This window comes from Dasypus novemcinctus, chromosome 8 (genome assembly GCF_030445035.2).
Source record: "Dasypus novemcinctus isolate mDasNov1 chromosome 8, mDasNov1.1.hap2, whole genome shotgun sequence".
In the NCBI taxonomy this organism is placed as follows: Eukaryota; Metazoa; Chordata; class Mammalia; order Cingulata; family Dasypodidae; genus Dasypus; species Dasypus novemcinctus.
Genome location: NC_080680.1, coordinates 34,271,072 through 34,297,456, shown reverse-complemented (window position 1 = coordinate 34,297,456; position 26,385 = coordinate 34,271,072). Strand labels below are relative to the sequence as shown.

General features: G+C 39.4%; 1 protein-coding gene across 3 annotated transcripts in view; it reads right to left on the bottom strand.

Moving 5' to 3' along the window:
- TRPM6 (transient receptor potential cation channel subfamily M member 6) overlaps positions 1-26,385 on the bottom strand; it is a 160,181-nt gene that overhangs the window by 103,001 nt on the left and 30,795 nt on the right. For all 3 annotated transcript variants that reach the window (XM_058301661.1, XM_058301664.2, XM_058301663.2), the window contains exons 4-11: positions 21,150-21,327; positions 17,923-18,136; positions 15,132-15,256; positions 9,312-9,483; positions 4,017-4,185; positions 2,780-2,903; positions 2,268-2,340; positions 2,047-2,147 (exon numbers count right to left, since the gene is read on the bottom strand). In XM_058301661.1, the coding sequence (XP_058157644.1) occupies positions 2,047-2,147; positions 2,268-2,340; positions 2,780-2,903; positions 4,017-4,185; positions 9,312-9,483; positions 15,132-15,256; positions 17,923-18,136; positions 21,150-21,327 (1,156 nt within the window). The remainder of the gene's footprint in view (positions 1-2,046; positions 2,148-2,267; positions 2,341-2,779; positions 2,904-4,016; positions 4,186-9,311; positions 9,484-15,131; positions 15,257-17,922; positions 18,137-21,149; positions 21,328-26,385) is intronic.

The window sequence follows — 26,385 nt, the reverse complement described above, 5'->3', positions numbered from 1 at the left end:
TCTTTTTATTGTTGCATTGTAAAAGTCCTTTATATATTCTGGAATTACACTCTTATCTTCTATATGGTTTGAAACTATTTTCTCCCTTTCTGTAGGTTATCTCTTCACTTTCTTGATAATTTCCTCCGATGCACAAAGGATTTTAGTTTTGATGAAATAATTTATTTATTGTTTCTTTTGTTACTTGTGCTTTTGGTATTCCATTGCCGAATCTCAGGTCATAAAGGTTTGCCCCTTGTTATTTTCTAAGAATTTTATAATTTTAACTCTTATATTTAGGTCCTTGGTCCATTATGAGTTGACTTTGACTTTTGTATATAGTTGAGGTCAGGGTCAAACTTCATTTGTGAATATAAAGTTTTCCTAACACAAAAACTTCATTATGTGAATATAAAGTTTTCCTCACACCATTTGTTAAAGAGACTATTCTTTCCCCACAGCATGTACTTAGCACCACTGTCAAAAACCAAATGGCCACAGATGTATGGGTCTATTCTAGACTTTCAACTTTGTTCCATTGATATATTTGCCTATCTTTGTGCCAGTACCACACTATTTTCATTAATGTTGAGGGTTGAATCATATCCTCCAAAAAAGGCATGCCCAGGTTCCACCTCTTGTTCTTGTGAGGGTAAACCATTTGTAAGGGGGAAAAAAAGACTTCAAGAGATTATTAGTTAAGGTGTGCCCAAACCGAGTGAGAGTGGGCCTTAGTCCAAGATGGCTGAAGTCCTTAAAAGCAATGGCAAAAGGGCACAAAAGGAGAAGCCACAGGGAACAGCCAGTAGCTGAAAATCAACGGAATCCAGAAGAGAAAGGAAAAGATGCTACCGTGAGCATTGCCATGTGATGGAAAAGCCAAGAGCCCCCAAAGATTGCCAGCCAACCAAAGACACCAGCCCCGTGAGGAAGCAAGCCTAGTTCTAGCCTCTGAAACCGTGAGCCAGTAAATTCCTGTTGTTAAGTCAATCCATCCTATGGTATTTGTTTTTATTGTTTATCTTTTTTTTTTTTTTAAAGATACATAGATCACACAAAATGTTACATTAAAAAATATAAGAAATTTCCATATATCCCCACCCCACCCCCACTCCTCCCACAATTACTGTCCTTTCGTAATTGGGAAATGTGAATCCTCCAACCCTATTCTTCCTCAAGATTATTTTGGCTATTCAGGACCCTTTGTGATTCTATATAAATCTGAAGATCAGTTTCCCCATTTCTGTGAAAAAAGCTGATAGAATTTAAAATGGATTATATTGAATATTTATATTGCTTTGGGTAATATTGACATAGGAACAATGTTAACTCTTCCAATCCATGAACAGGGATGTCTTGCCACTTATTTAGGACTTCTTTAATTTCTTTCAACAGTGTTTCCTAGTTTTCTGTATACAAGTCTTTTGAATCTTTAGATAAATATATTCCCAAATATCTTACTCTTTTAGATGCTATTGTAAATAGAATTGTTTTCTTAATTTCCTCTGTGGATTGTTCATTGTTAGTGTATAGGAACATAACTGTTTTTTGTGTGTGTCGATCTTGTACCCTGCTGCTTTGCTGTCTTCATTTATTAGCTCTAACAGTTTTCTTGTAGATTCCTTTGGATTTTCTATATGTAAAATCATGCCATCTGCAAATAAAGACAGTTTTACTTCTTCCTTTCCCATTTGGATACCTTCTTTTTCTTGCCTAACTGCTCTGGCAAGAACTTCGAGTATAGAAGATTCTCTTCTGATAATGTGACCAATACAAGAGAAAATACATGAATATGCTGACATGCAGGGACCCCATATATGGTAGCAAGATCTTCCTATTATGAAACTCAACCTTGGCAAGCTCCACTTACAGGCTCAGAATTCTTAATGAGCTTTCTATCTCCTACTCTTAAAAAATAAAGACCAAAACAAAGAGATGGAAAACCGTCAACTGGGAGGAACCAGACAATGCAAGAATCACTCTCTCCTCCAATTTTCTCTTTTGTCCCTCACTAACAAACCAAAATGCACAGAACATTTGTTTCAAATAACCCCATTTTCTCTGTACCTTCCAATGTTGCCCATAAATTAGAATCTGTTTCTTGGCAATGTCAATTCTGTCCCAGGCCATTGCCAGATTTAATTGCTCTGCTGCTGTTAAATTTGTGCCTAGGATAAAAGAAAGAACAATCAGAAAGTACATTCAAAGTACATATTTAAAAACACAAAGTGCCAGTAGGATGTGGAATGAGGAAGTGCGGAGGAATTGTACCCCATCCAGACACTCACCCTTCAACAGAGCTGTGAGGATTGCTAAGTCAAGGTCTTGCTGCTCTTCAGAATCGCCGTCAAATATGGTTATCTACACAGTTGAAAAACAGAAAGCCGTACATTTGGAAGAACTAGCACAGAACGTTTTCAAAAGTTCCCACAGAATTCTCTCTTGAGCTAATGAATTGAGGAAAGCATTCTTCATTAATGTCAAAAACAATATAGAGTTGGGTTTTTCCCTTAGATTTTTCTCACTTATAGAAAAGAAAACTTCTAAAACAGAGTAATGGAGAATTGTGGACACAAGGGAAAAAAACTAAAAAAAGAAAAGGAAATATTTGTAAAAAAAATGCTATTACAATAATGGACCATGCGGTAAGAAGCTAAGTATATTCAATGAACGATCAAGATCAGTAGAATTATATACAATCAATTAAAAAAATAAGTTTTTTGAAAATAAATAGAAATATTACAATTGTTGGAAATTAGCATTTTTTAAGTCGGTTAAGCCACGAACTCATCATACTTACAGAATCCCTGTGCACCATACACTCCATGAGAATTTGAAAAAGGTGCTTGGACTGTTTAAGACTAAAGTTGAAAGTGTTCTGAATCATGCAGAGGATTTCTTCTTTCACCTGAGGTCGTAGCATTCTGGGAGAGAGATAAATGGCAGTGAATTGACACAACCTAGAGAAAAGAGTAGTAGGTCAGCAAGATGAGCACAAGAAAATGTGGCCATACCACCAGACCAAGAGGGCTTCTGTGGACAGCTCTACCAAGAGAGCAAATGAGCAGGACTCAAACTGAAGCAGTGGCACCAGGAGAAGACCTTAATGTCAAAGAAGGATTTGTCCCAATCCTAAAAAGTCTATACTCTGGGGTAGGATCCTCAAGTTGATAGATATTGGTTCTGGGGCCTGTGAATTCTCAGAAATTATGTGTACCATATAGCCAAAGAGATCTGAGGCCCCAAATTGTTTAAGAACCAATCATCCAGGCAATTTTAAGAAGGCGAGAGGTAAGGAAGAATAGGGAAGGGTTAGCGGGCGGAAGTTGGGTTGAGAGGGCAGAAAGGGAAGAGAAATCAAATGGAAACAGTGCCCAGAGAGCAGTAATAACATAAGCAGGGAATAAATAAATATTAGTATATAAGTGGGGCCAATACTTTAGTTCACAGACTCTGTGTTTATTTACACAGCAGAAGTATCCTGCTTTTGAAACTGGGAGAAACACACTGGATATGGGGATGGCTAGGGGGAAAGTACTATCTTATTTGGAAAGGGAAAAGAATTTAAACCTCAAATAAGCACAACATAGGCTATATGGGGCCAGGATATCAATTTCTTCAAATTTGGGAGAAATACATAAAGCCATTCCTGCTACTCTGACTAATGGCAAGTTTATGTGAAGGTGGTCTGAGGCCAAACCTGGTTCCATCACTCACTGCAGAGTTGTTTCAGCCATAAACGTCAATCGCATGAGCATCTCCTCCCTCCCTTACCCTGGGAATGCGTCTTTCCAGAAGCTCTGATAAGTCTCAGTCTTCCCTCGGAAAGGCTGCCATTCAGCTAAGGAAATAGCAACTCTCTTCTTGGGAGGACATTTTGGTATTGATTAACAAATACAAAAGTCACCGAAAAATGAAGTCACAATCTCTGTACTCCAAGGACAGCTGGAACCCATAAGCGCACAGTGGCGAGAACCACACTAGAGGAATAAATAAATAGTCACCATGATTTCAAAAACAGAGAGTCAGAAACTCACCCTTCATCCTCTAAGTGCTTGTGGGTGAAGGCCAGCAGGTCGGCAGCTCTGCCCGTGCCCTCACACACCACCACAGGGTCTTTGTCCTTCACCGTCTCCCACACCGAGAGGATCACATTGGGACCTCCTTCCACCACCAGCCCCACCACGGGCACGCCTTGAATTGTGCCTATTTCAGATGACAAACGATACCAGGCAATTACAAAGAGCCCCGATCTCAGCCAGGCACCCATGTGGATTGCAGATGGAAGTCTTTCATCTATGTTCATTATTTGCATTAGCACCTCTTATTTTACCAGGCTTCCTTAGTCCAACACGAAGAAAGAAGCTTGGGCTTCAAAATAAAAGGAGTGTAAAGATGGTGAGGGCATCTTCAAGCTTTTGGCTGATAAAAAGGTAGCTAAAGGCTTCCAGTTATTTGAAAAATATGAGGGGTCATCAAGAAATGTTAACTTTTTATTATGGATATCTAAAAGTAAAGAGAATGATATAAAGTATCCATCACTCATCTCCAAAAATTCTCAACCTTTTACCAACTCAATAAACTTTTAATTTTGGTGTAGGAACAAGATAGGATGGGCAACCTTCAAAGATTTTATTTTTCATGTTATCCCATTCGTCACTGTTTGAATTTCTTATCATAATTATATATTACTTTTATTAAAGATAAAGAAAAAAGGAAGTTTTAAAAAAAAAGACAGAAATACCAAGGAGTCATTCTTTAAAAAATGATATTAAAAGAAAAAAAAATGATATGATATGTAAGCAAAAGAGGTCACAGAATACTATGTTAGTATGAGTCTAATTATATTTTTTAAACCACAGACATGGACATATATTTTATATGCACATATGCAAATATGCATATGGATAGCATGATATATAAATGACCAGAAAACTCTAAAAGGATATACATCAAACTGTTAGCAGTTGAAAAGGAGGGAAGCAGTTGGGGAAATGTTGAAAAGAGACTATGACTATGGATTTATTTGAATTAACTGTTTTATACCAAACAGGTATTGCTGTATTACTGTTAAATCAATATTTTTTTATTTTTTGTTTTCTTTTTCAAAAGAAAAAAAAAATTGGCCGGCAACACCATTCTTAGACCTTAGCAACGGAGCATTTTCCCCCCCGGGCCCCATGCTTTCTACCGCCCCACCCCGACCCTCCTCTGGCCGTGCCCCTCCCCTCAGGCAGAGGAATCTGCAGGGCCAAGGCCTCTGAGGAGACCGTACCACCTCCCCATTTATTAGAGCATCCGGGACCCCAAGCTTCCAGGGGCCACTTAAGCTTCTGCCCCAGGTAGGTCCTCCCAAAGGCAGGCTCCGCCTGTGTCTACACTTCCGTCAAGGAAGCAGGCAGCTCCGCGGACAGAGGAGGGGTGGATAGAGCTTGGGCCTCCAGGCTGAAGGGTCCGGGTGACCACGTGTGCAGGAGGCCCCTGGCAAGGGTAGGAAAGCAGCAGAGAGCAGCCACAGCCAGGGGCCCCTGCCCCCGCTCAGTACTCCCAATAATCCAAGAACTCTAATTCACGCCTGGCCTTCCAGCCATGTGTGTCAAGGTAAAAAGCCAGGACATGTTTTAAAAGTTCCCTAGCTTGACTTAAAGCTTTTAAATATTTAGATTTACAGTATATGGGTCTCTCCATGTGCTCTTTTACCAGGCCCCATAAATGTTAGGGGTAAACCTGGCAGCAGGTGTCTAGATACTTCATTTAAGTATTTAATTGCTTTTTTACTCTACTTGCTCTTCTTTTCCATAAACTTCACCTCCTTATTATTTTCTCAATATCACTAAAAGTGAACCTAAGATTTATCAACAGAGAAACATAGGGTTCTTCTAATAACATAGTCTTATAAAAGCTAAGTGAAATACAGGAAATGGAATAGTAAGACCAAAAGGTATTAGAAGAAAATGTAGATCAATGTTTCAATTATCTTGAGATAGGAAAATTTTTTCTTTCTCTTATAGTGCTTATAATGGAATATTATGCAGCCATTAAAAATGTGCTAAAGTGTGCTATTGACATGGAAGCATGTCCAGATTTTGATGGGAAGGCTACAAAAGTATCTTGCATGTTACCTGATCCCTGTTATGCTTTCAAAAAATTTAGGGTTTATGTGTGTATGTGCGTGCAGAGAATTTCTGAAAGGACATATGAAAACCTTAAAAATAGTTATTTTTCAATAGTGGGCTATGGAAAATTATCCCTTTCTTCTCTTAAACATTGCTTTTGCTTTATCTGAATATGAGAATATATAATACTTTGATCTTCAGAAAAAGAAATTAATAAAGGCATTTTTTTGTGGAAGAGGGAACTCAACTTCTGTTAGGTTTACTTCTCTTGAAGCAATAACTAACTCCCACAAAAATAAATGTATATATGATTGTTTTCTCTTGCTGATACTGCTAATAAAATTTTTTTAAAGGAAAAAAAACATAAATTTCTCGCTGAGAAATCTCAATAGAGAGCTGCTCTATTCCTTTCTCCCAAGGCTAGCAGGCATGCAACATTACTCCACCAAGTTAAAAGCTACTAGAATAAAGTCTGGAGAAAGGTCACTCCATGCTGTGGAGACTCGGGTTATGAAAAGATACAAAGGAATTTGAACCTAAGCCTCCTATCTTGAAACTGTGTCCTCAGCGGCTTGCAGTAGAAGCACTAACACTGCCACATTTCAAATGGCTTAACCCAGGGATTCCTATAGCACTTTATGAAGTGAGTCTTTTTTAAGTATCCTAAGCCAAGAGCAAGTGTTTGCCAGGGATGCAAGAAGCCTGACTGAAAAAAAAAGAAAATGAAAAAAATCAACATGATAAGTATTTTCATTCTATCAAAATAAAACCCTATTTTCCCACTTTCTGGACAATTATAGTAGAAAGCCTTTCTAAGGCAATAAGTTAGATACACAGGTCATCTTTGGTACATAAGAGTGCTGGATTTATTGGGGTCTTTTCCTTTTCTCTTCTTCCTTCCTTCCTGTAGGTGGCTAATTGTTTGTGCCATTTTCATATTGATTCTCCTTAGAATAATAAATGTTACCCGTCCACTGGAATTGATTCCACATTCTTTCTTCACAGACAGATAAATACTAAGATTCAAGGTCTTTGAAAGTAGACACATTGCCTGCTACTATATGCAAGCTCAGGATTGCTTTCATTCATTCAAAAAGGGAGAGGAGAGGGAAATGGATGTGGCTCAGCCAAATTGGGCTCCCGTCTACCATATAGGAGGTCCAGGGTTCGATGACTAGGGCCTCCTGATGAAGGCAAGCTGGCTCATGCGGTGAGCTGGCCCACTCAGAATGCCAGCCTACAGGGGAATGTGGCCTCATGCAGGAATGCCACCCTGCATTGGAATGCCACCCTGCATGGGAAGCTGCCCCGCGCAGGAGGGCTGACCAACATGGAGAGCTGGCGGAGCAAGATGACGCAACAAAAGATACAGAGGAGACAAAATAAGAAGACATAGCAGAACAGGGAGCCAAGGTGGTACAAGAGAGTAATCGCCTCTCTCCCACTCTGGAAGGTCCCAGGATTGGTTCCCGGAGTCGCCTAATGAAAGAATACAAGCAGACACAAAAGAACACACAGCAAATGGACAAAGAGCAGACAACAGGGGGAACAGGGTGGGGGTGAGGGCAGAAATAAATAAAATAAATCTTTTTTTTAAGGGAGAGGAGAGTGGATGTGGCTCAAGAGGTTAAATGCCTGCTTCCCATGTATAAAGTCCTGGGTTTGATCCCCAGTACCTCCAAAAAACAAAATAAACCAACGATAAAACCACTCTCTTTGGGGAGTGGATATAGCCATGTACTAGGCCCCGGGTTCAATCCCCAGAACCTCCTAAAAAAAAAAAATAGGGTCAGTGGGAAGAAGGCAAAACAAAGCCTTTGCATACATGGAGACCCCGTTAGAGTGCAGTACGGAGCCATGAACAGCTTAGGTGGTGAGCACGGTCAGGGGACGCAAAGGACATTTCGGAACCCCAGCCGGGCCTTCCCTGCAGGGATTCTTCTTTGGGGCTCAGTCCTTGCCACTCCTCTCCTGTGTTGGTCTCCTTTTCCCCAGCCCCCATTCCCCTCCCTGCAGCCATGTCCCCTTTCCCATTTCCGTGACCTAAACGAGCCTTAGAACTTCACTCACATAAGCTCTAAGTGGCTAGCAACAATTCCCAAAGCCACCCCGTGACCAGGAGATGGTCACTGTAACAAAGGAGGAAGAAAGAGAGAAAGGAGTAGACACTTACTGAGGACAGACCATGTGCCCAACACTATCCTAGGCACAGCTAATGTGCTTTACCTCAATTAATTCTCACAACAAAAGTAAGAGGTAGACAGTTCCTTCATTTCAATGATAAGATGTTAGCTGACAGACGTTACCTCTGTCACCAAAGTACGTGACATGGCTTTGACTTGTCTGTCCTCACGATACTCTGCTGCCTCAGAGGAACAAAGCTGAAAGCTAAAAGGACCTTTAGTTGTTTCAGCCAACAGTCAAAAGCTCAAGAGGACTTGTGCCTTCCCAAAGGCATTCCCACTGCCTGGACCGAAAGATGGGAGTATTTTGTGGGAGACTCAATTCAGTGCAAGAGACAGGGGCCTACCTTCTGTTGCCTTGGTCCACAAGGCTCCGTTTCTCCTGAAAGCACCCAGCCCTCACTTTCTCTAAAGAGGATTTCCACGTCTTTGTCCAGGGACACTCGTCGACTCTGTTTCTCCCCTCTCCTCTCCCTCCTTCAGATACTATCAAAATGACCCACTCAACGTACCACTACGAGTAGGACACACATCAATATCTTCAGAGGATCCCTATTTCTAAAAAGCCCTGGCTGGGTTCAAGGACCTCTCCTGCCTGGGCCCACCCACGTAGAAAATGTCATTTGCTGTGGCTTTCAAAGCTCATAGCCCCATTCTTCTCCAGCTAGGCTCCTTACTCCTCTTCAACCATTCTCATCCCCACATGGACATCTCACCTTCTTTCTCCCTCCATCTATTCAATCCTAAGAACTCCCCAAGGCTCAGCTAAAGCCTCCACTCTTTCATGAAACCTCCTCTGACTATACTGTCCCCTACAGATTTTCCTCTCTCCCAAATACCTCCCACAACTCTGCAGCACCTCATATTCTGTCCTCCTGTGGCTGTGGATTCACTTGAGTTCATGTAATTGCTCTGGTTTCTCCAGGACAGGGAAAACTTGTACTGCTCAACTTTGTGCAGATGGCCAATGGGGCATCTTGCTCACAGCAGACCCCCGGCTGGGAAGTGGTGACTGAGCCCCTACGATACTCACGGCTATGTATTTTCTGCAGAGACAGATGCTTTTCCAGGTTCCTCCTGAGCTTCATTTCATTTCCATACTTGCCCACCGTCCCATCGTCAGCCAGGATGAAGTGCGAATGCATGCTGTTGAGTGTGGTGAGCTTGCTGAGGGGGTTGCCCAGCGTCTGGTACAGGCACACGACCTGGGAGATGGCAAAGACAAGGAAAGTCAGAGCTCGAGGTCATTTCCCAGGCTTCACTGATCCAAAGGCCTGTGTTTAGCCTACAGAGCTTCTGTCGAGGAAAAAAAGCACTACTTGCTACTTAGAGCAGTGTTTTCTCAAAGCATATGTAGTGAAGGATCAGAAGGTTTTTTCTTTAATTTCCAAATTTTATGGACCAACATGAGGTCCTACTATGCATAACTAGTAGCTCATGACATGTAGCTCATGCTACAGGAGACTCACCACAAGTGTTCAAACAATGCCCACACATACCACGTTCAGCAAGATAAGCCCTGGTCACAGTGCCACAGCACTGTCAAATTGTCAAAAATGTTTCTAAATATTTTCAACTTCTGGACTTATCTTGCTATAGACTATTAAAAAGGCAGTTCAAAAACTGGTACCAGTACATGAAACACACCATCATTCAGAAAATATTGATTTCTAACAGATGTATTTCAGAGTAAAAAATTGACAGATGATTTTTTTATTATTCCAAATGAAATGGAGAGTAATGAGCAACCAATCAAATGGCATTATTCAATATAAAAATCAAGATCTTTATTAACACTTATTGACTCTCCCTTAAGCTGTTCCAATGCTTGCTTACTTTAGAGAAACAAGCTCAGTATTTGGTGTCAAAGAGCCCAAGTTTAAGTCCAAGCTCTTCTACTTTTACCTTTTGCTCTGGGTAATTCCTGCCTGCTTTTGCAGGAGTATTTTCCTCATGTATAAGTGTGGGTGGTGTAATTCCTACACCAGAGGGCTGCTATGAGACTTAGAAGAAATTATCCACCATGATCAGTTTTAACTCCAGGCATGGAAGAAATTACAGCTTCTATTGTTAAAAAACAAAATGAGGGGAGCCAGTGTAGCTCAGGGGTTGAGTGCCTGCTTCCCACATAAGAGGTCCCAAGTGCCTCCAAAAAAAAAAAATGGATAAGTGGATATGGCTCAATGGATAGAGCTTCTGCCTACCATATATGAGGTCCAGGGTTCGATACCCAGAGCCTCCTGGCCCATGTGGCGAGCTGGCCCATGTGGAGAGCTGTCATGCACAAGGAGTGTGGACCCCATACAGGGGTGCCCCCCACACAAGGACTGCAGCCCCACACAGGAGGGCAGACTGCCCAGGAGTGGTGCAGCCCACACAAGAGCTGACACAGCAAGATGACACAACAAAAGAGAGACACAGAGAAGAGACAACATGAGATGCAGGGAACTTGGGAGCTGAGGAAGAGAATGGTCGCCTCTCTCCCACTCTAGAAGGTCCCAGGATGGGTTCCCAGAGGCGCCTAATGAGAATACAACAGACACAGAAGAACACACAGTGAATGAAATGGACACAGAGAACAGACAACAGGGGTGGGGAGGGGGCGGGGAGGGAAGGGAGGGAGAAAGAAATGAAGTTCTTAGTGTTTAAGGGGACGCTTTGTATAAAAAGCACATACATTTAAACAGTAGTATCACCATCAGCCCTGCAAGATGCTTACTCTTTTTCTTTTTCTTTTTTTTTTGAGGTACTGGGTCCGGGGATTAAAACCTGGACCTCATATGTGGGAAGCTAATGGTCAACCACTGAGCCACTTCAGCTTCCTTGAGTTGGTTTTTCATTTGTTTGCTTGTTGTTTGTTTTTTTTTGTTTTCAGGAGGCATCAGGAACCAAACCCCGGACCTCCCCTGTGGGAAGCAGGTGCTCAACTGCTTGAGCCACGTCTGCTCCCAAGATGCTTACTCTCGAGAGGCCAGTGCGAACTGACAATGACTGCGGGAATACTAGACTGACAACACTCATCTTGGTTTACTCAGGAGAAAACATTCACTGAATAGTCAGTATTGCCACAGCATTATATTAATTTCCTTATCATTTCCTTTCTCTGACCTCATATCTTGAATTAGTGTAAGTTAAGTGTGTTTATATATTAACTCTACTGTACTTCAGACAGATGTAAATGTATGTATATATTGAGTAGTAAAATATGAGTTATATTTGGGAATGTCAATGGAAACTAATTAATAGCAATCCTATTAATGGTTCTTAATATTAATAAGCTTCTGCATAGGGAGACAAATGTTTAGAATCAAAACTAATAATTAAATAATTCTTTTGTGATTAGGATCTAAATATTCAGGTTTAAAACGTGATGCAAACTTTTTAAATGTTTTATGATAGATTATGTTACAACATGTTGGAAGCAAAGCAAGAGCTAAGTAATCAAGAGTCATCAACCAAAAATAACCAAAAAGATATTTTATTAAATATTAGGGATATTTTTTAATGTTTTTATGTTATTACCTATTTTGAGCTAGATAAAAACAACGAAAAAAGAAAGAATGGATGTAAAAAGCACTATAAACTTTATAAACACTAATCTTTAAATGTTGCCTTTATATTTCTTAGCATGACACTGTGGCTAGAAAAAGGAAAATGACTGATAAATTTAGTACATAGAAATAAAAGACTCTATTTATGATCATAAATAATACAAAATACAAACTGGGAGAAATGCAGCACACATGAATAAAAATGCTAGTAGGCTGAATTTTAATATAAAAGGTCTTTCAAAGATAAATATTAACCCTGCTTGAAAATGCACAAAAATCACATGAATAGATATTTAATCTCACTAGTAGTCAAAGAAATATAAAAGAGAACAATTAGACATTATTTCTTACCTGTTATAATGGCAAAAATTGGAAAAGCCAGAATGCCATGTACTGGCAGTGGTACAGGGAAATGGGCACCCTCATAACCTATTGGTAGACTGTAAGCATAAGTCCTCTCTGGAAAGCGACAAATCATGTTTTTAAATACATATTACTGGCCCAAGCATTCTACTTTGAGAACTCTTCTAGTGCAATAAGCAAACTAGTATCAAAAATTTATATATCTTATCACAATATTTATATCACTGTTTGCAAAAGTATATAATACGAAACCACTTAAATGGAAAATAACAGAGGAATAATTAAATCAGCTATGTAGATACAGTAGAATGCTACCAGGCATTAAAAATCAAAACATACTCCTAGCCCCCAAACTGTGACTTCTAAAAACTGTGGTTCTAAAAAGAACCAGCCACTTCTCTTAGGGACAAAAAATATACAAAGAGCCTAGAATATTTTGTTATACTAAAATGCAAAGAAACTATCAAAGGCAACTGGAACTGTGTTAAAAGGACTCAGGGGAAGTGGACGTGGCCCAGCTGGAGTGTCCGCTTACCATATGGAGGGTTCAGAGTTCGATACCCAGGACCCCCTGACCCATGTGGTAAGCTGGCCCACGTGCACTGCTGCCACGCCCAAGGAGTGCCATGCCATGCAGGGGTGCCCCACACTCAAGGAGTGTGCCCCACAAGGAGAGCCGCCCCATGTGAAAAAAGCACAGTCTGCCCAGGAGTGGCACTGCATACACAGAGAGCTGATGCAGCAAGATGACACAACAAAAAAGAGACGCAGTTGCCCTGTGCCGTACAAGCGGACGCAGAAGAATACACAGAGGGCAGACAAGGGGGGGGGGGGGGGGAGTGGGGGAAGGAGGAGAGAAATAAATCTTTAAAAAAAAGGACTCAGGAGGCAACTTAAAAAGGCTCCACTGGCCAAAAATGGGATATTTTGAGCATGATTAATAATAACAACAGTGATGAGTTGAAACATACTAAATATGTATAAATTCATGAGTTTAAAAAGATCCTTATTATCCAGCTTTGGAGAATGCTAGGTAACCAACTCATTATCTTAGAACGTGGCAAATAAAAAGAAATAATTAAGCATTTATTCTGCCTTTCCTACACAACTGTACCACAAGGTAAAATAAGTAGTTGATGAGAAAATCTTTCTCTTTACAGATACTGAAGCTAATAAATGAAGAAAGAATGAAAATTCAGTATTTTGTGGCCATAATGAATTAATGAAGATATTCAATGACTGTTTACATCATATAACTAGAGACAATCAGACATTATTTATGGAAGGACACAACTTCCTCCTATGGCATAAATTTGCACAAAAAGAACCTGAATCTGATCAAACTACTTGACTGAACCACCAATTTACAGGAAATCACAAGGGACAGGAACAGGTTAAACTCCACTACAAGGGGTAAAATGTGCAAAACCCAAATTATGCGGAACTTTTCACTACAAATGAACTAGTGTTTTTGATAAATAAACTGCAAAGGTAAAAAGGGGTGGAGGAGATGAAAGGAAAACCTATAGATTAAAAGTGATTCAAGAGGCACATCAATCAATCACAAGATATAGATCTTATTTCCATACTTAAATAATTAAAAAATTATACAACAATCAAAACTTGGAACATGGACTGATATTTGATGATATTCAGGAATTATTGTTAATTTTTAGGAATGATAATGGCATTGGTATTATGTTTTTTTTAATTGTCCATATCTTTTAGAAATACCTACTATAATATTTATAGATGAACTTATTTGATAACTGGGACTTGCTTCAAGATAATGGAGAAGGGAAGCAAATGTGGTGCAAGCAGTTGGACACCTGCTTGTCACATGAGAGGTCCCAGGTTCATTTCCAGTGCCTCCTAAACAAGATGAGCAAGACAGCGAGTTGACACAACAGGCTGATGCGGCGAGCTGGTACAGCAAGATGATAGAACAAAGAGACACAACAAGGAAACATAATGAAAGATACAACAAGCAGGGAGCAGAGGTGGGTCAAGCCATTGGGTACCTCCCTCCCACATGGAAGGTCCTGGGTTCTGTTCCTAGTGCCTTCTAAAAAGAAGATGAGGACACAACAAACAAAAACAGAGACAGACACCGAGTGCAAACAACAGGTGGGCATGGAGAGAAAAATAAATAAAATAAATCTTAAAAAAATAATGGAAACGAGATTGGTACTGGATGAAGGAGTAGATGAAACAAAATAGGTCATAAGTTGATGACTGTTGGAGCTGCATGATGTGCATCAGAGTTCATTATTCTAATCTCTCTACTCTTAGATATGTTTGCAATTTTCCTAAGTAAAAGTTAAAATAAATCATAAGGCATAATTATATTAATTACATGGAGAAATAACCCTGTTAAGTAGTGAAGCTAAAGAGGCAGCTACATAGCAATGGGTTTCTGTTGTCAATATACAAAGAAAAAACTCTGGAATGATAAACACCTAAGTATTAATAGTAGCTATCATTCTTCTTTATATCTTTTGTAATATTTGATATTTTCATTAAAAAATATACATTAGTTTTAAAAAACAGAAAAATGAATGCATCACTATTCATTTTAGAAAAACCCATTCCCTTTAGAGCAAATAGATAGGACAACAGTGGTTTGGACCTGCTCAGTTGCAGTGGAGGTGATGTAAGGAGTCAGATTCAAGATAAACATTTTTAAAGTGGAGCTAACGTACTAAGCTGATGGATTAGGTTTGAGGTGTGAGACAAGGAGATTATTCTAGAATTATGCCGGGATTTGAGGCTTGTGCTACACCAAGAATGAGCCTGCCATCCTCTAAGAGGTGGTGAGGGTGGTAGTGGGAGTCAGGAGCTCGGCTTTGAATACAGTGCGCTGGAGATGTCTGTTAGGCATCCAGGTGCAGTTGGATACATGGTGATTTCCTTTTATTGTGAAAAGATTGTCTACTTACGTCTTTTCCAATGAGATCTCTCTGGTTCTCAATAACACCCCAAGGAGGGATTCCGACTGTCCAGATTTTTCTCAAAGATTGGGAGGAATGGGCTTTCAGGGCATCACCAACATGCTTGGACACTCCTATGGACAACGAGTTTAAAGGTTAAACTTTAACTCACAAAGCATGCAAAACACAGTGGCTGCCAGAAAGAGAAAAGTAAACAAGTATATGCAAAAGACCACACTTAAAGTCGCTAAACAGTGAAATCAGTTTCTGGTATTTGGGCTTCCTCTGCTCCCTCTGGACACCTCTTTCTCCTGTGTCTATCTACCTCTCTCTGGACCTCTCCCCTTGGGCATTTTCTGGCTAGGACCTAAGCTCTGATCCTGCTCTTGCTTGACCATCATGTCCTACATATCGTCCCTCCTGAGCAAGTCCTGTCCTGACAACATGAATGTTTCCAGGCCTTTTTTCACTCACCTTCTCCACTGCCCCAGCAAAACATCCTGCAGATGTGTCACTTGCTTCACTAAGGCCAGCTAATTTAATAGACTTATCGACACTTGCAGAGCTAATCCATTAATGTTTGCCCTCCTGGGAGTAACAGTCTAACAATAAGTATGGTAGCTAACATATTTTAAGTAGTTTTTTAAGTAAAGAAAAAGGAGGAGGCGGGAGGGAAAGAGGGAGAGAGGGAGGGACTAGAGAAGGCTCTACTTTTAGTAAAGCAGAAATCCCAAAATGTTTCTATGTAGTTTCTTTTTTAAATTTTCTTTTTACTGTAACAGTTGTAGGTTTACTGGAAAATCAGGCAGAAAGTACAAAGTTCCTATATACCACACACGCAGTTTTCCCTATTAACATTTTGCATTAGCGTGTCACCTTTGTTAAAACTGAGTAACTATTACTGTGATATTTTTATTGTTAACTATAGTCTACAGTTTACATCATTGTGTTCTTTTAGATTCACCACCATCCATTACTAAGACTTTTCCATCACATCAAACAGCAACTGTACCAGTTGAGCTTAACTCTCCATTTCCCACTCGTATCTCTCTCCCTGATTACCTGTATTCTAATTCCTGCCTCTTTTAATTTGCATATTCTAATAAGTCCACACATGTGAAATCAAACCATATCTATCCTTCAGGTGCCTTTTCGTAAGACCTAACCATCAGTATGGCACCCCATCTGGCCCCCTTCTCCCTTGCCATCCTTGTCGGCTGCCACATACCACACACTCCCTCAGGGGCCTCATTACTTCTGTCTGCACAAGCCGTATCCTCCAGCTGTGCGTCTGGCCCGGGCTGCACCTCTGCCTGGAATGCCTCTTCCTCTTCTTCCTTCAAAACTAAGGCCAAGTGCCACATCGCCCTGCAAGCCTCCCTTGGTGCCCTCAATTGGAATTGCAGAGCATCTCCCTCTCTCATACTCTCAGAGAACTTTCTTTTTGTACTTGAGCTATATTCACTCCCCAATAAGAGTTGGTTTTTTCATTTGTTTGTTTTGATTTCAGGAGGTACCGGGGACCAAACATGAGAAGCAGGTGCTCAACCACTTAAGCTACTCCACCTAGGGCATTTTCTTGATATCTCCATTCTACCCAGTCAGCATGGATTTCTAGTTAGTGGCTTCCAGTCTGTCCCAGCCTGCCCTGAGCACTGCTCTTAAGCCCAGGGCCCATATAGTACTCATCTTTTTTTCCATCTACAGCACGTATCCAAATGCTAATAGATTCTTAAGGACACTTAAGTAAATTTCAACGATTCCTGCCAAAATACATCAACTGTAGCATCTCTAGAATAGGCAGAGATGTATAAGCAGAGCTCCTCAAATTTGAGTGTGCAGGCAGATCATCTAGGGATGTTGTCGAAACGATCCTGCCGTTCTGGAGGGGGGCCTGAGCTCTATAATCCCATCAAGCTCCAGGTAACGTCACGCTGCTGGTCCAGGGACAGCACGTTGAGGGGCAGGCCCTGGAGGACGGCGGCTGCATGAGGCCAGACCCTGACTGCTGGTGAAATTCTTCCCATTCCCCACTTCTTTTGTTCATGGGAACCATTTCAATCCTCTTCACACCACACCACTGTATTTGTGTCCCTTAGCAATCCCTAACCGAAAGTCAAAAAAAAGCAGTCAGTAAAAAAACATCTAATGCAGCTGGCTCTTCAAGGAAAAAGACTTGCCCAAGTCTAGCTTTTTCTGAACCCTGTAAACCTGCCCAAATCCTCACCCCCTTCTCCTTTTTTTTATTACTGGAAATAAATATACATGGACTTAGAACTCTGCCACTTACAGTTTCTTCCAAGAATGTAAAACAGTAATTATTGCAATAAAATGCAAAAAAAAAAAAAAAAAACAACTAACAGGTTATCCATTAGTGACTGGCCAAATCCCTTGGTTTTATTTTGCTTTGTTTTTCTCAGTGATCTGCTTCCTTCATTCCTCTTGAGTCAGTCTCCCAAGGAATTAGAAGTTAAATGTATGTGTCACTAAGTGCCAGGGCTGATGTGCAGCGCTGGCCTCTAGCTCACAACCAGAAAGGTGAGCTGAGAAACGGACTCATCCTAACCTGTAAGGCGGTCTCCAGGAGGGGCTGCAGGACAGGGATCAGGTGGTATGCCCCCTGACTCACAGTTAGAAAGAGGAAATCAAAGAAAGAGAAAAGGCAACAGATGTGGTTCAGTGACTGAGCGCCTGCTTCCCATGTGTGGGAATGTACGAGGTCCCAGATTCAAATCCCGGTACCTCCTAAAAAGAGAAAGGGAAGGAGGAAAGAAAGGAGGGAGAACTGAATGCGCTTTACCAGTATTAATGCCTTCCGTTATTATCCAGGCTCCAGTTGTCTCCGCAGCTTTGATCAAACCTTGGCTGAATATCTCTTTAAGTTTGGGGGGCATCTTAAAATTCTGGATACCCCCATGGACAGAGATCACCAGCTTTGGCAGTTCCATATTCCACTCTTTCAACATTAAATGTAACAGATGATCCAACTTTGTATCATAAGAAGTTCTAATATACTGGAAGACATGTACAAATACATGAACATAAAATAATGAAAAATACATGCCAGGTATAGAAATAATAAGCACACAGCAGGGCAACGGAAATAGCCAAAACTTGAAAGGAGGTGTTTGAGATCTCTTTAAAAGCTCCTCTTCAGATAATGGAAATATTTACTTTTAAAGGATTCCACACCCCCTTTTAAGTTCCTTCTGGGAATTACAAGTCACTGTAGGAAGGCTTCCTCTGGTTTCCAAGGCTCTCCCACCAATGTTCTCCAGAGAGCCTGAGGTGAGGCAGAAATACTTCAAACAAATGGCAAAAACCACTCCTTCAGCAAACCCATCAAGAGCTTTAAGAGATAGGTGAACTGGGCCAGCTTTATAACTGTTTTTAGTTTATTTGACCAAGTCATGTAGTCATACGATTTAAATTAACATTGAGGTACATGTACATTTCATTTATTGCAAATTTTACATTCTACCTATTTTCGGTATATATAAGTAACCCCCTGAACACATTAATTCTCAGAATAAATACTTTTCATAAAACAGCTATCTTTGACTGGTCAACACAACCAAAAGAAATAAACTACAATAAGGGAAAACCCAAACAGCAGGCAGTCACCAAACTGTTTTGCATTTTGCCTATGATTAGATTGTCTGACTGGCGTTAGTCTTTCCAGCAGATGCACCCACATCCAGACCATTCAAATCATATTGACATGAGTTTGCCTTCCTCAAGCATATGCCACCCAACAGCAAGAATAAGTCAGATTTAGAGCAAGAATAAGGGAAATAAGAAACCACGAGTGTAAAACCACACCAACGGCCCTTGTCAAATGGCTTATGTTGCTCCAAATATTGAGTGGAAGGTAAAGGAGACAGCTGTCAATTAGGCCACCTTGTCTCGGTCTCCACTATTTCAATCACGTGTCCCTCTCTCAACTGTAAGCGCTTATAGTCCTTGAAGACATTTCTCACTCCCTCAGATTTAAGGTTATACAACCATGAGTTAAATTATCAGCACAGGAGTCTTTTCTCCTAAGGCCAAGCAAAGACCATACTCAAGGTTAACGACTTCTCTTCTCTACCTCCGCTATCATGAATTCCTTCAGGCAGGATCCTGTGGCAGAGAGAGAGAGGGCCACATCATCCCCTTTCCAAGAAGGGGAATGCAGCAGGGGGCTGGAGAGCCAGCTCTGGCAAGCTTTCCTACTGCTCAGGGTAAATCCAAAGTGCAATTCTGGGCCTAATTATGAAGAACAGCCTCATCTCTGCTGAGAGATTAAGTAAAATACCGTCAAATGCACAGGATGTAGCAAGGAGTCTAATGCTAAATACAAATGCATGTTAATGAGCAGGGATCTGTCTAACCTAATCCTTTCAGTTCTCCTACATATACGATATCCTGCTGGCCTTTGCACAAGCCATCCCTTACTCTTAGAGTGGCCCTACCCTTCCACCTCACCAGATAGCAAAAACCTCACTCATCTTTCAGATGACAGCTTAACTGCCCCTACTTTCAGATGGCTTCCTGGACAACCTTCCACTCCCCCAAATGAAGGCATAACTTTCTCCGTGCTCTCAAAGTATCCTGTATTCTCTTTCCATCACATCATCACCCTTTTGGGGAACTGTGTATGTCCTAAACCCCCACTCAACTGTAAGCAACATTAACACATGGAATACTTGCTCAGAGCAGAGCCAGGTGTGGGCCCCCAACAAATATTTGTTGAATGAATGAAAAGACAAATGAATAAAGATGATGATGAATAAAGCACATAAGCAAAAGGATTCTATAAGTGGCAGCTCCCCAAAAGGACTGGAGAGGGAACTGCGGACAGTTTTTCTGCCAACGAGAGAAAACATCAACTCACGATGTGAAATGCAGGAGGACTAACAATTGGGACTGCAGCTTATTGTCAAACTGGGTTATCAAGCTTTATTAAGATTGTGCAGTTATGAACTACAGTTTCAAATCCATCCAAGGGATCACTTATACCCTACAGAACTGCTGATTCCAAGTTTTCCCAAGGTGGGCTCCACATGCAGGGAAAGCTGACTCCATCTAATAAAGCAGCAGGCGATTAAAATGCTCAAGAGAAAACTTGAAGAAGAGCTGACTTTTTTTTTTTAATTAATTAATTTAATCCCCCCCCCTCCCCTGGTTGTCTGTTCTCGGTGTCTATTTGCTGCGTCTTGTTTCTTTGTCCGCTTCTGTTGTCGTCAGCGGCACGGGAAGTGTGGGCGGCGCCATTCCTGGGCAGGCTGCTCTTTCTTTTCACGCTGGGCGGCTTTCCTCACGGGCGCACTCCTTGCGCGTGGGGCTCCCCCACGCGGGGGACACCCTTGCGTGGCACGGCACTCCTTGCGCGCATCAGCACTGCGCATGGCCAGCTCCACTCGGGTCAAGGAGGCCCGGGGTTTGAACCGCGGACCTCCCATATGGTAGACGGACGCCCTAACCACTGGGCCAAAGTCCGTTTCCCCCAGAGCTGACTTTTTAATACTATGCAAATCACATGTAAAACTGACATATTATACACAGGTAGGAAACTGGACTGGAAAGCGCAAGTACTATTATTCAGTGCATGTGGAGAAATTCCTCCTTTTCCTTTCTGAGAGCAGACACTCATAAGGACAAGTGTGAACAGCTACAAGTGACTAGTAGTTACTACAGCCATTTTTCAGCTAACACTTCATTTCTTAGTAGTTACTTTTCTGCATTCCTTAAAAAAAGGGCAGCCCTTTAGCAGTTGCCTCACTGGCCATGCTCTCATCTGCAGAGGTTATAAGTTTGCCAAAGAGCTCAGTCAAATAAAGAGCTGGTCTCACAACCCCTGGAAAGCAAACAATCCCCCTCAGACATTGAGGAAAGAGAAGGGTCAGGCCATTTTGCCAAGTGGTCGATAACTTAGATCACCGTTGCAGTAAAACCAAATCATCTATCATCTACATTTGAAGCAACTATTCCATGTGGAGGTTACCCTTTGTTTAAAACCAGCAAAACAATGTGTTGTTAGCAAACCTTCGAATGGTAGGTGTGCTCTCCATCTTGGAAATTAATTGTGCCAAAAGTATCTGTAGGACTTTTTGTTGTGTGCTTTTCAACCGACCATTGTTCATTTCCGTTACTATTGGCAGCTGAGATGGTCCAGGGATAATCTATCCCATGATGGTCTCCAATCAATCGCCCACAGTAACACCTTAAATCCAGGATAAAAACCACACAGTTTCAGAACACAAAATAGACACATTTTTTTTTACATTTTCCTAGAATAACATACAGATGGCACATGTTAACAATTTAAAAGTTTTCACATTAGTCCTTCTGTGAACTAGAACGGATATAATCATTATTGCAAGGCAGTGGGAATGTGGAGAAGCATGGGAAAAATATAATTAATGTAGCCTATGGACTACAGTTAACAGCACTACTGTAATATTCTTACATCAATGCCAAAGAGGTACTGTGATAATAATAGGGGGATATGGAAAAAATATGCCAAATGTACACCATGGACCATAGTGTGTAGTAACAGTCTGATGATATTATCTCATAATTTATAAAAAATGTTCCACAACGCTGTGGTGTGTTGGTGGAGGGGTGTTGTGATTGTTCTGTAAGTTCCCAACTTCTGTAATAAAAATACATTAAAAATTTCTTTTCACATTAAGATTTACATTTAATAGATGAGACAGAAAGGTTATGAGTAGTAATGTTAGCCCAAGATTATGCTACTCATAATGAATTAGGCCACGATATGGAAACAATTCTGACTCAAGAGGCAGAAACTTTAACCAGAGCTAAGAAACCCAATATGAATAACTTGACTGAAGAAAATGGCAAATGAGTTATTAAAGCATGCTTATGTATGATCTTAAATTTTGAAATGACTAAAATATAAAAATTGTAGTGATATGTAAAAATAGAACCATCAATGGAAAAGAGATACGAAAGAGACCTGACCATAAATACAAATTAAAAAATAAATACATGTAATAAGCTTTTAAAGAAAAGATTTTTTAAATGTTCTTGCAAATAATTAGCAATATTTAAAAAATATTTCATATAGATATCTGTAACCTATACCATACAAAAAACTAAACTAGGCAAATTAAAAGGTTAAACCTTTAAAAATTGAAAGTATATAAAAACTAACAGAATATATAATACTTTACTCATTTTGTTTGTGAAAGTATGATGGCCTTCTCATCTTTGATGAATTAGGACCAAACACACAGAAAAATGAAATTTCAATATATAGAACTGTAAAACTTTTTATCAATGTGAAACGATACATCTGTAGATGGAGAAATGATTTTCATCCAATATGCCAGATCATATGCCTATTACAGGCAAATGCTTATTCAATCATATAAGTGATCCAGGATAGAGGAAAAACAAATAATAAATAATTACATAAGAATATGTTTACCCCTGCTAAAATTATAAATTGAGGCAATTTTTTTTTTGAAGTTCCAGGGCCAGGGGTTAAACCCGGGATCTCATATGTGGGAGCCAGAGCTCAATCACTGAGCCACAAGGGTTCCCCTGAGTTGAGTTTTTGTTTGTTTGCTTGGTTTTTGTTTTTAGAAGTCACCAGAACTGAAACTGGGACCTCCCATGTGGGAAGCAGGCGTTTGGTCGGTTGAGCCACATTCACTTCCAATTTTGATGTACACTTACTAATTTTAGTAAAATAATTTAAAACTATTAACATTAAATGTTGAAAAGATCATAGTGAAACAAATACTATATTCATATACCCTTGAAGACACAAACATATATATATATGTATGTATGTATGTATATATACATGTGTATGTATTTTTTAGGAGGTACTGGGGATTAAACTAAGGACCTCATATATGGGAAGCAGGTGCTCAGTCACTGAGCTATATCCACTCCCCAGTGAAAACTGCATTTTTTGTTTGTTTTTAGAAGGCACTGGAGATCAAATCCAGGACTTCATACATGGGAAGCAGGCACTCAATCATTTGAGCTATATCTGCTCCCCTGTTTAATATTTTTGAAAAGTATTATAACAAGTCAAAATATGTATTATAAAGATATCCCTGCCTTCTAATCCAGGATTATCACTCACAAAAATTCTGAGAAATTCCAGAATTCATTTGGAATAAACAGTTTAATAATCACACACACAAAAAAAACTCTATTTGAGGTTGTATTTATTTCAATACTAATCAAACAACAGCAAAAATGGAAACAACTTATTTTCCATTAAGATAATTATTTAATAAAAATGTCGCCTATTAACACAGTGAAATATTATGTACTATTTCAAAGGATTATCAAAACATTAATTCAATGATAATCTTGAATGCTGTAGAAAAATCAAAACTGTTACCATGTAATTGTTACATATAATGTTATTTAAAACAGCAGAAAGCAAAATGGTATATATCCTATGAATATATGTAATTAAAGTATGTTTCTAAAATAAAGGCAAAAGGAGTAATATGTCAAAATGAAAGTGTTTGTTAGGGTAGCAGACTTTCTGATTTTCTCCCCTCTTTCCAGTTGCCTCTAATATTGTAGTTAAAAGGTTTATTAAATAACATGTAACATAATATAAACAAAAAAATGATGACATTTTGTAATCTCTTGTCATTTCAGGAACCAAAGATTTATCACATGAATGAATGTAAATGTTCTGAGATATCCTTAGTGGCCCAGCTGGAGTAAGCCCACTAGGTTATCTCTCCTGACGTTATAACTAAAATCTCATACACAAAATACAAAATACAAAAAAAAAGCAACTACCTGTGGACTCTGAAAAATATACAAAAGTTGAGAATTTGGAAGGCAATCAAAACATGGAGAAGTGACCCATGTACAGGAATGACTTACTTGGGCTATTTTTTTTTTCTTTTTTTTCTTTCACAGCTTCAACTGAAAAGCAGCCTCCACTCATGGAACTGTGCGATAGTGGCAGAGGAGGCTAAAACTCCAATAGAAACCCCACTTTTGGACCAGAAGAATGGGGGGAAAGATCTCTTTGGTGTGAAGTAGGACATGGGGTGGGAGGGAGCAGCTCCCCATTGTTTTTATTTTGTATGTGTCTCCTTGCTTTGTTCCTGAGTGTGGACTGTAGTACGAGAGCTGCATAGCCATGGCTGCATGAACAACCAAAACTCTGAGAGAAACCCCATCTTTTGGAGTTAGGAAAATGAAAAGGGGGCAGATCACATAGCAAGTGGGAATCTCAGAAAGCAGGCTTGAGAAGAGGATTCCTTCATCTGTAGATGAACATACACAAGTCAAGAATTCCCTACTAAGTTGACCATGCATCAGACAGATCCAAAGCAGGATAACAAAGATATTTAAAACTAGAAAAAGATTTAAACTTCTGGCCAAGTCTCAGAATAACCCCCAAGTGGCATATGTGCTGATAATATCCTAAGCAGCATAGCAAAGGCTTTAAAAATTCAACTAAGATTAAAACCATCACCCACAAAAGAAAAAGATGTAATTTGTGTGGTGTGAATCTAATTGGGTTCATTGTTAATTCTTTAAAACAAAAGAGCATTTTAGATAGGAACCAGAGTTTATATGACGTATTATTCAAAATGTCCAGGATACAATCCAAATTATTCAACATATAAAGGGTCAGGAAAATATGACCAATTCCTGAGGAAAAAGAGGATCAACAGAAGCCAATCCTGAGATGACACAGAAGTTGGAATTATATGACAAAGACTTTAAATCACCTATTATAACTACATTCATGTTCTGTAAGATAAAAAATACACTTGAAATTAATAAAAAGAAGCTCTAAGTAGAGTAATAGAAACTATAAAAAAGAGTCAAATGGCAATTTTTTAAAAGTACAGTATTTGAAATTTAAAAATTCACTGGATAGACTCAATAGCAGAAAGATGATAGAGGAATGAATTAGTGAACTTGAAAACAGATCCATAGAAATTACATGATCTGAAGAAGAGAGTAGAAAAAAAAAGATTTTTATAAGTAAACAGTACCTTAAGCAACCTATGGAACAATATCAAAATGTTTGATATTACCCCAGAAAGAAAAGAAAAAGAAAAATATTTGAAGAAATCACAGCCAAAAAATCTCCAAATCTGGTAATACACTTACGAAGCTCAGTGACCCTCAAACAGGGTAGCCTCAAGAAATACCACAATCACAAATAAAGTAATCCAACTGCTGAAAATCATAATGTTAAAAGTCTTGAAAGCAGCTAGAGAAAAAAGACAAATTATACAGAAAGAATGATGATTTTTTATGTCATATATTTTTTTTTACACTTTTTTCATTAAAGTTAATAGACCACAAAGAATGTTACATTAAAAACCAATGATTTTAATGAATGCAGATTTCTCCCCAGAAACCACAGAGGCCAGAAGACAGTGGAACAATGTCTTTAAAGTGTTGGGAGAAAAGAAAACTTTCAAATCAGAATTCTCTATTGTGAAAATATTCTTCAGGAATACACATAGAATATAGACATTCTCAGATAAAGAAAAACTTTGAGAATTCATTATCAGCAGGCCTTCCCTAAAAGAACCCATAATGAAAGTTCTTCTGGCTGAAAGAAAAGACCATCATAAATGGCAACTACTGGAAAAATATAGAAGGCTATTTTCCTTCTGTAAAGTTCTATAATATGAATGACAATCAAAACCAAAAAGTATAACTTTTTTGGTGGGGCTAGCAATATATATCAATGCAATATGTATGAAAGTTACAACATAAAGAGTTAAAGAACCAATGTTTGTGAGGCTTCTACATTTTTACTTGAAATGATGAAATATTATTAGACTGTAAAATTTAGGTATATATATTGTAACCCCTAAAGCAACCTCTAAAAAAAAAAGAAAAAGAAAAATAGCCAATAGATAAATTAAAATGGAATAATACAATATATTCAAATAACACAAAATAAGACAGGAAAAGGGAAATAGACAAATTAAAAAATGGAGAGAACAGACAGTAATATAAAATGGTAGGCTTAATTCCAACCATATCAATATTTACAATGAATGGAAATGATCTAGGGGAACGGATGTAGTTCAAGTGGTTAAGCACATGCTTCCTATGTACAACATCAATCCAAAGACAGAGATAGACAAATTAGATTAAAAAAAAAGCAATACCCAACTATATGTGTCCACAGGAGCTCACTTCAATATAAAGATACATATTGGTTAAAAGTACAAGAATAGAAAAAATACACCATGCAAACAATACTCAAAAGAAAGCTCGAGTAGCTATATTA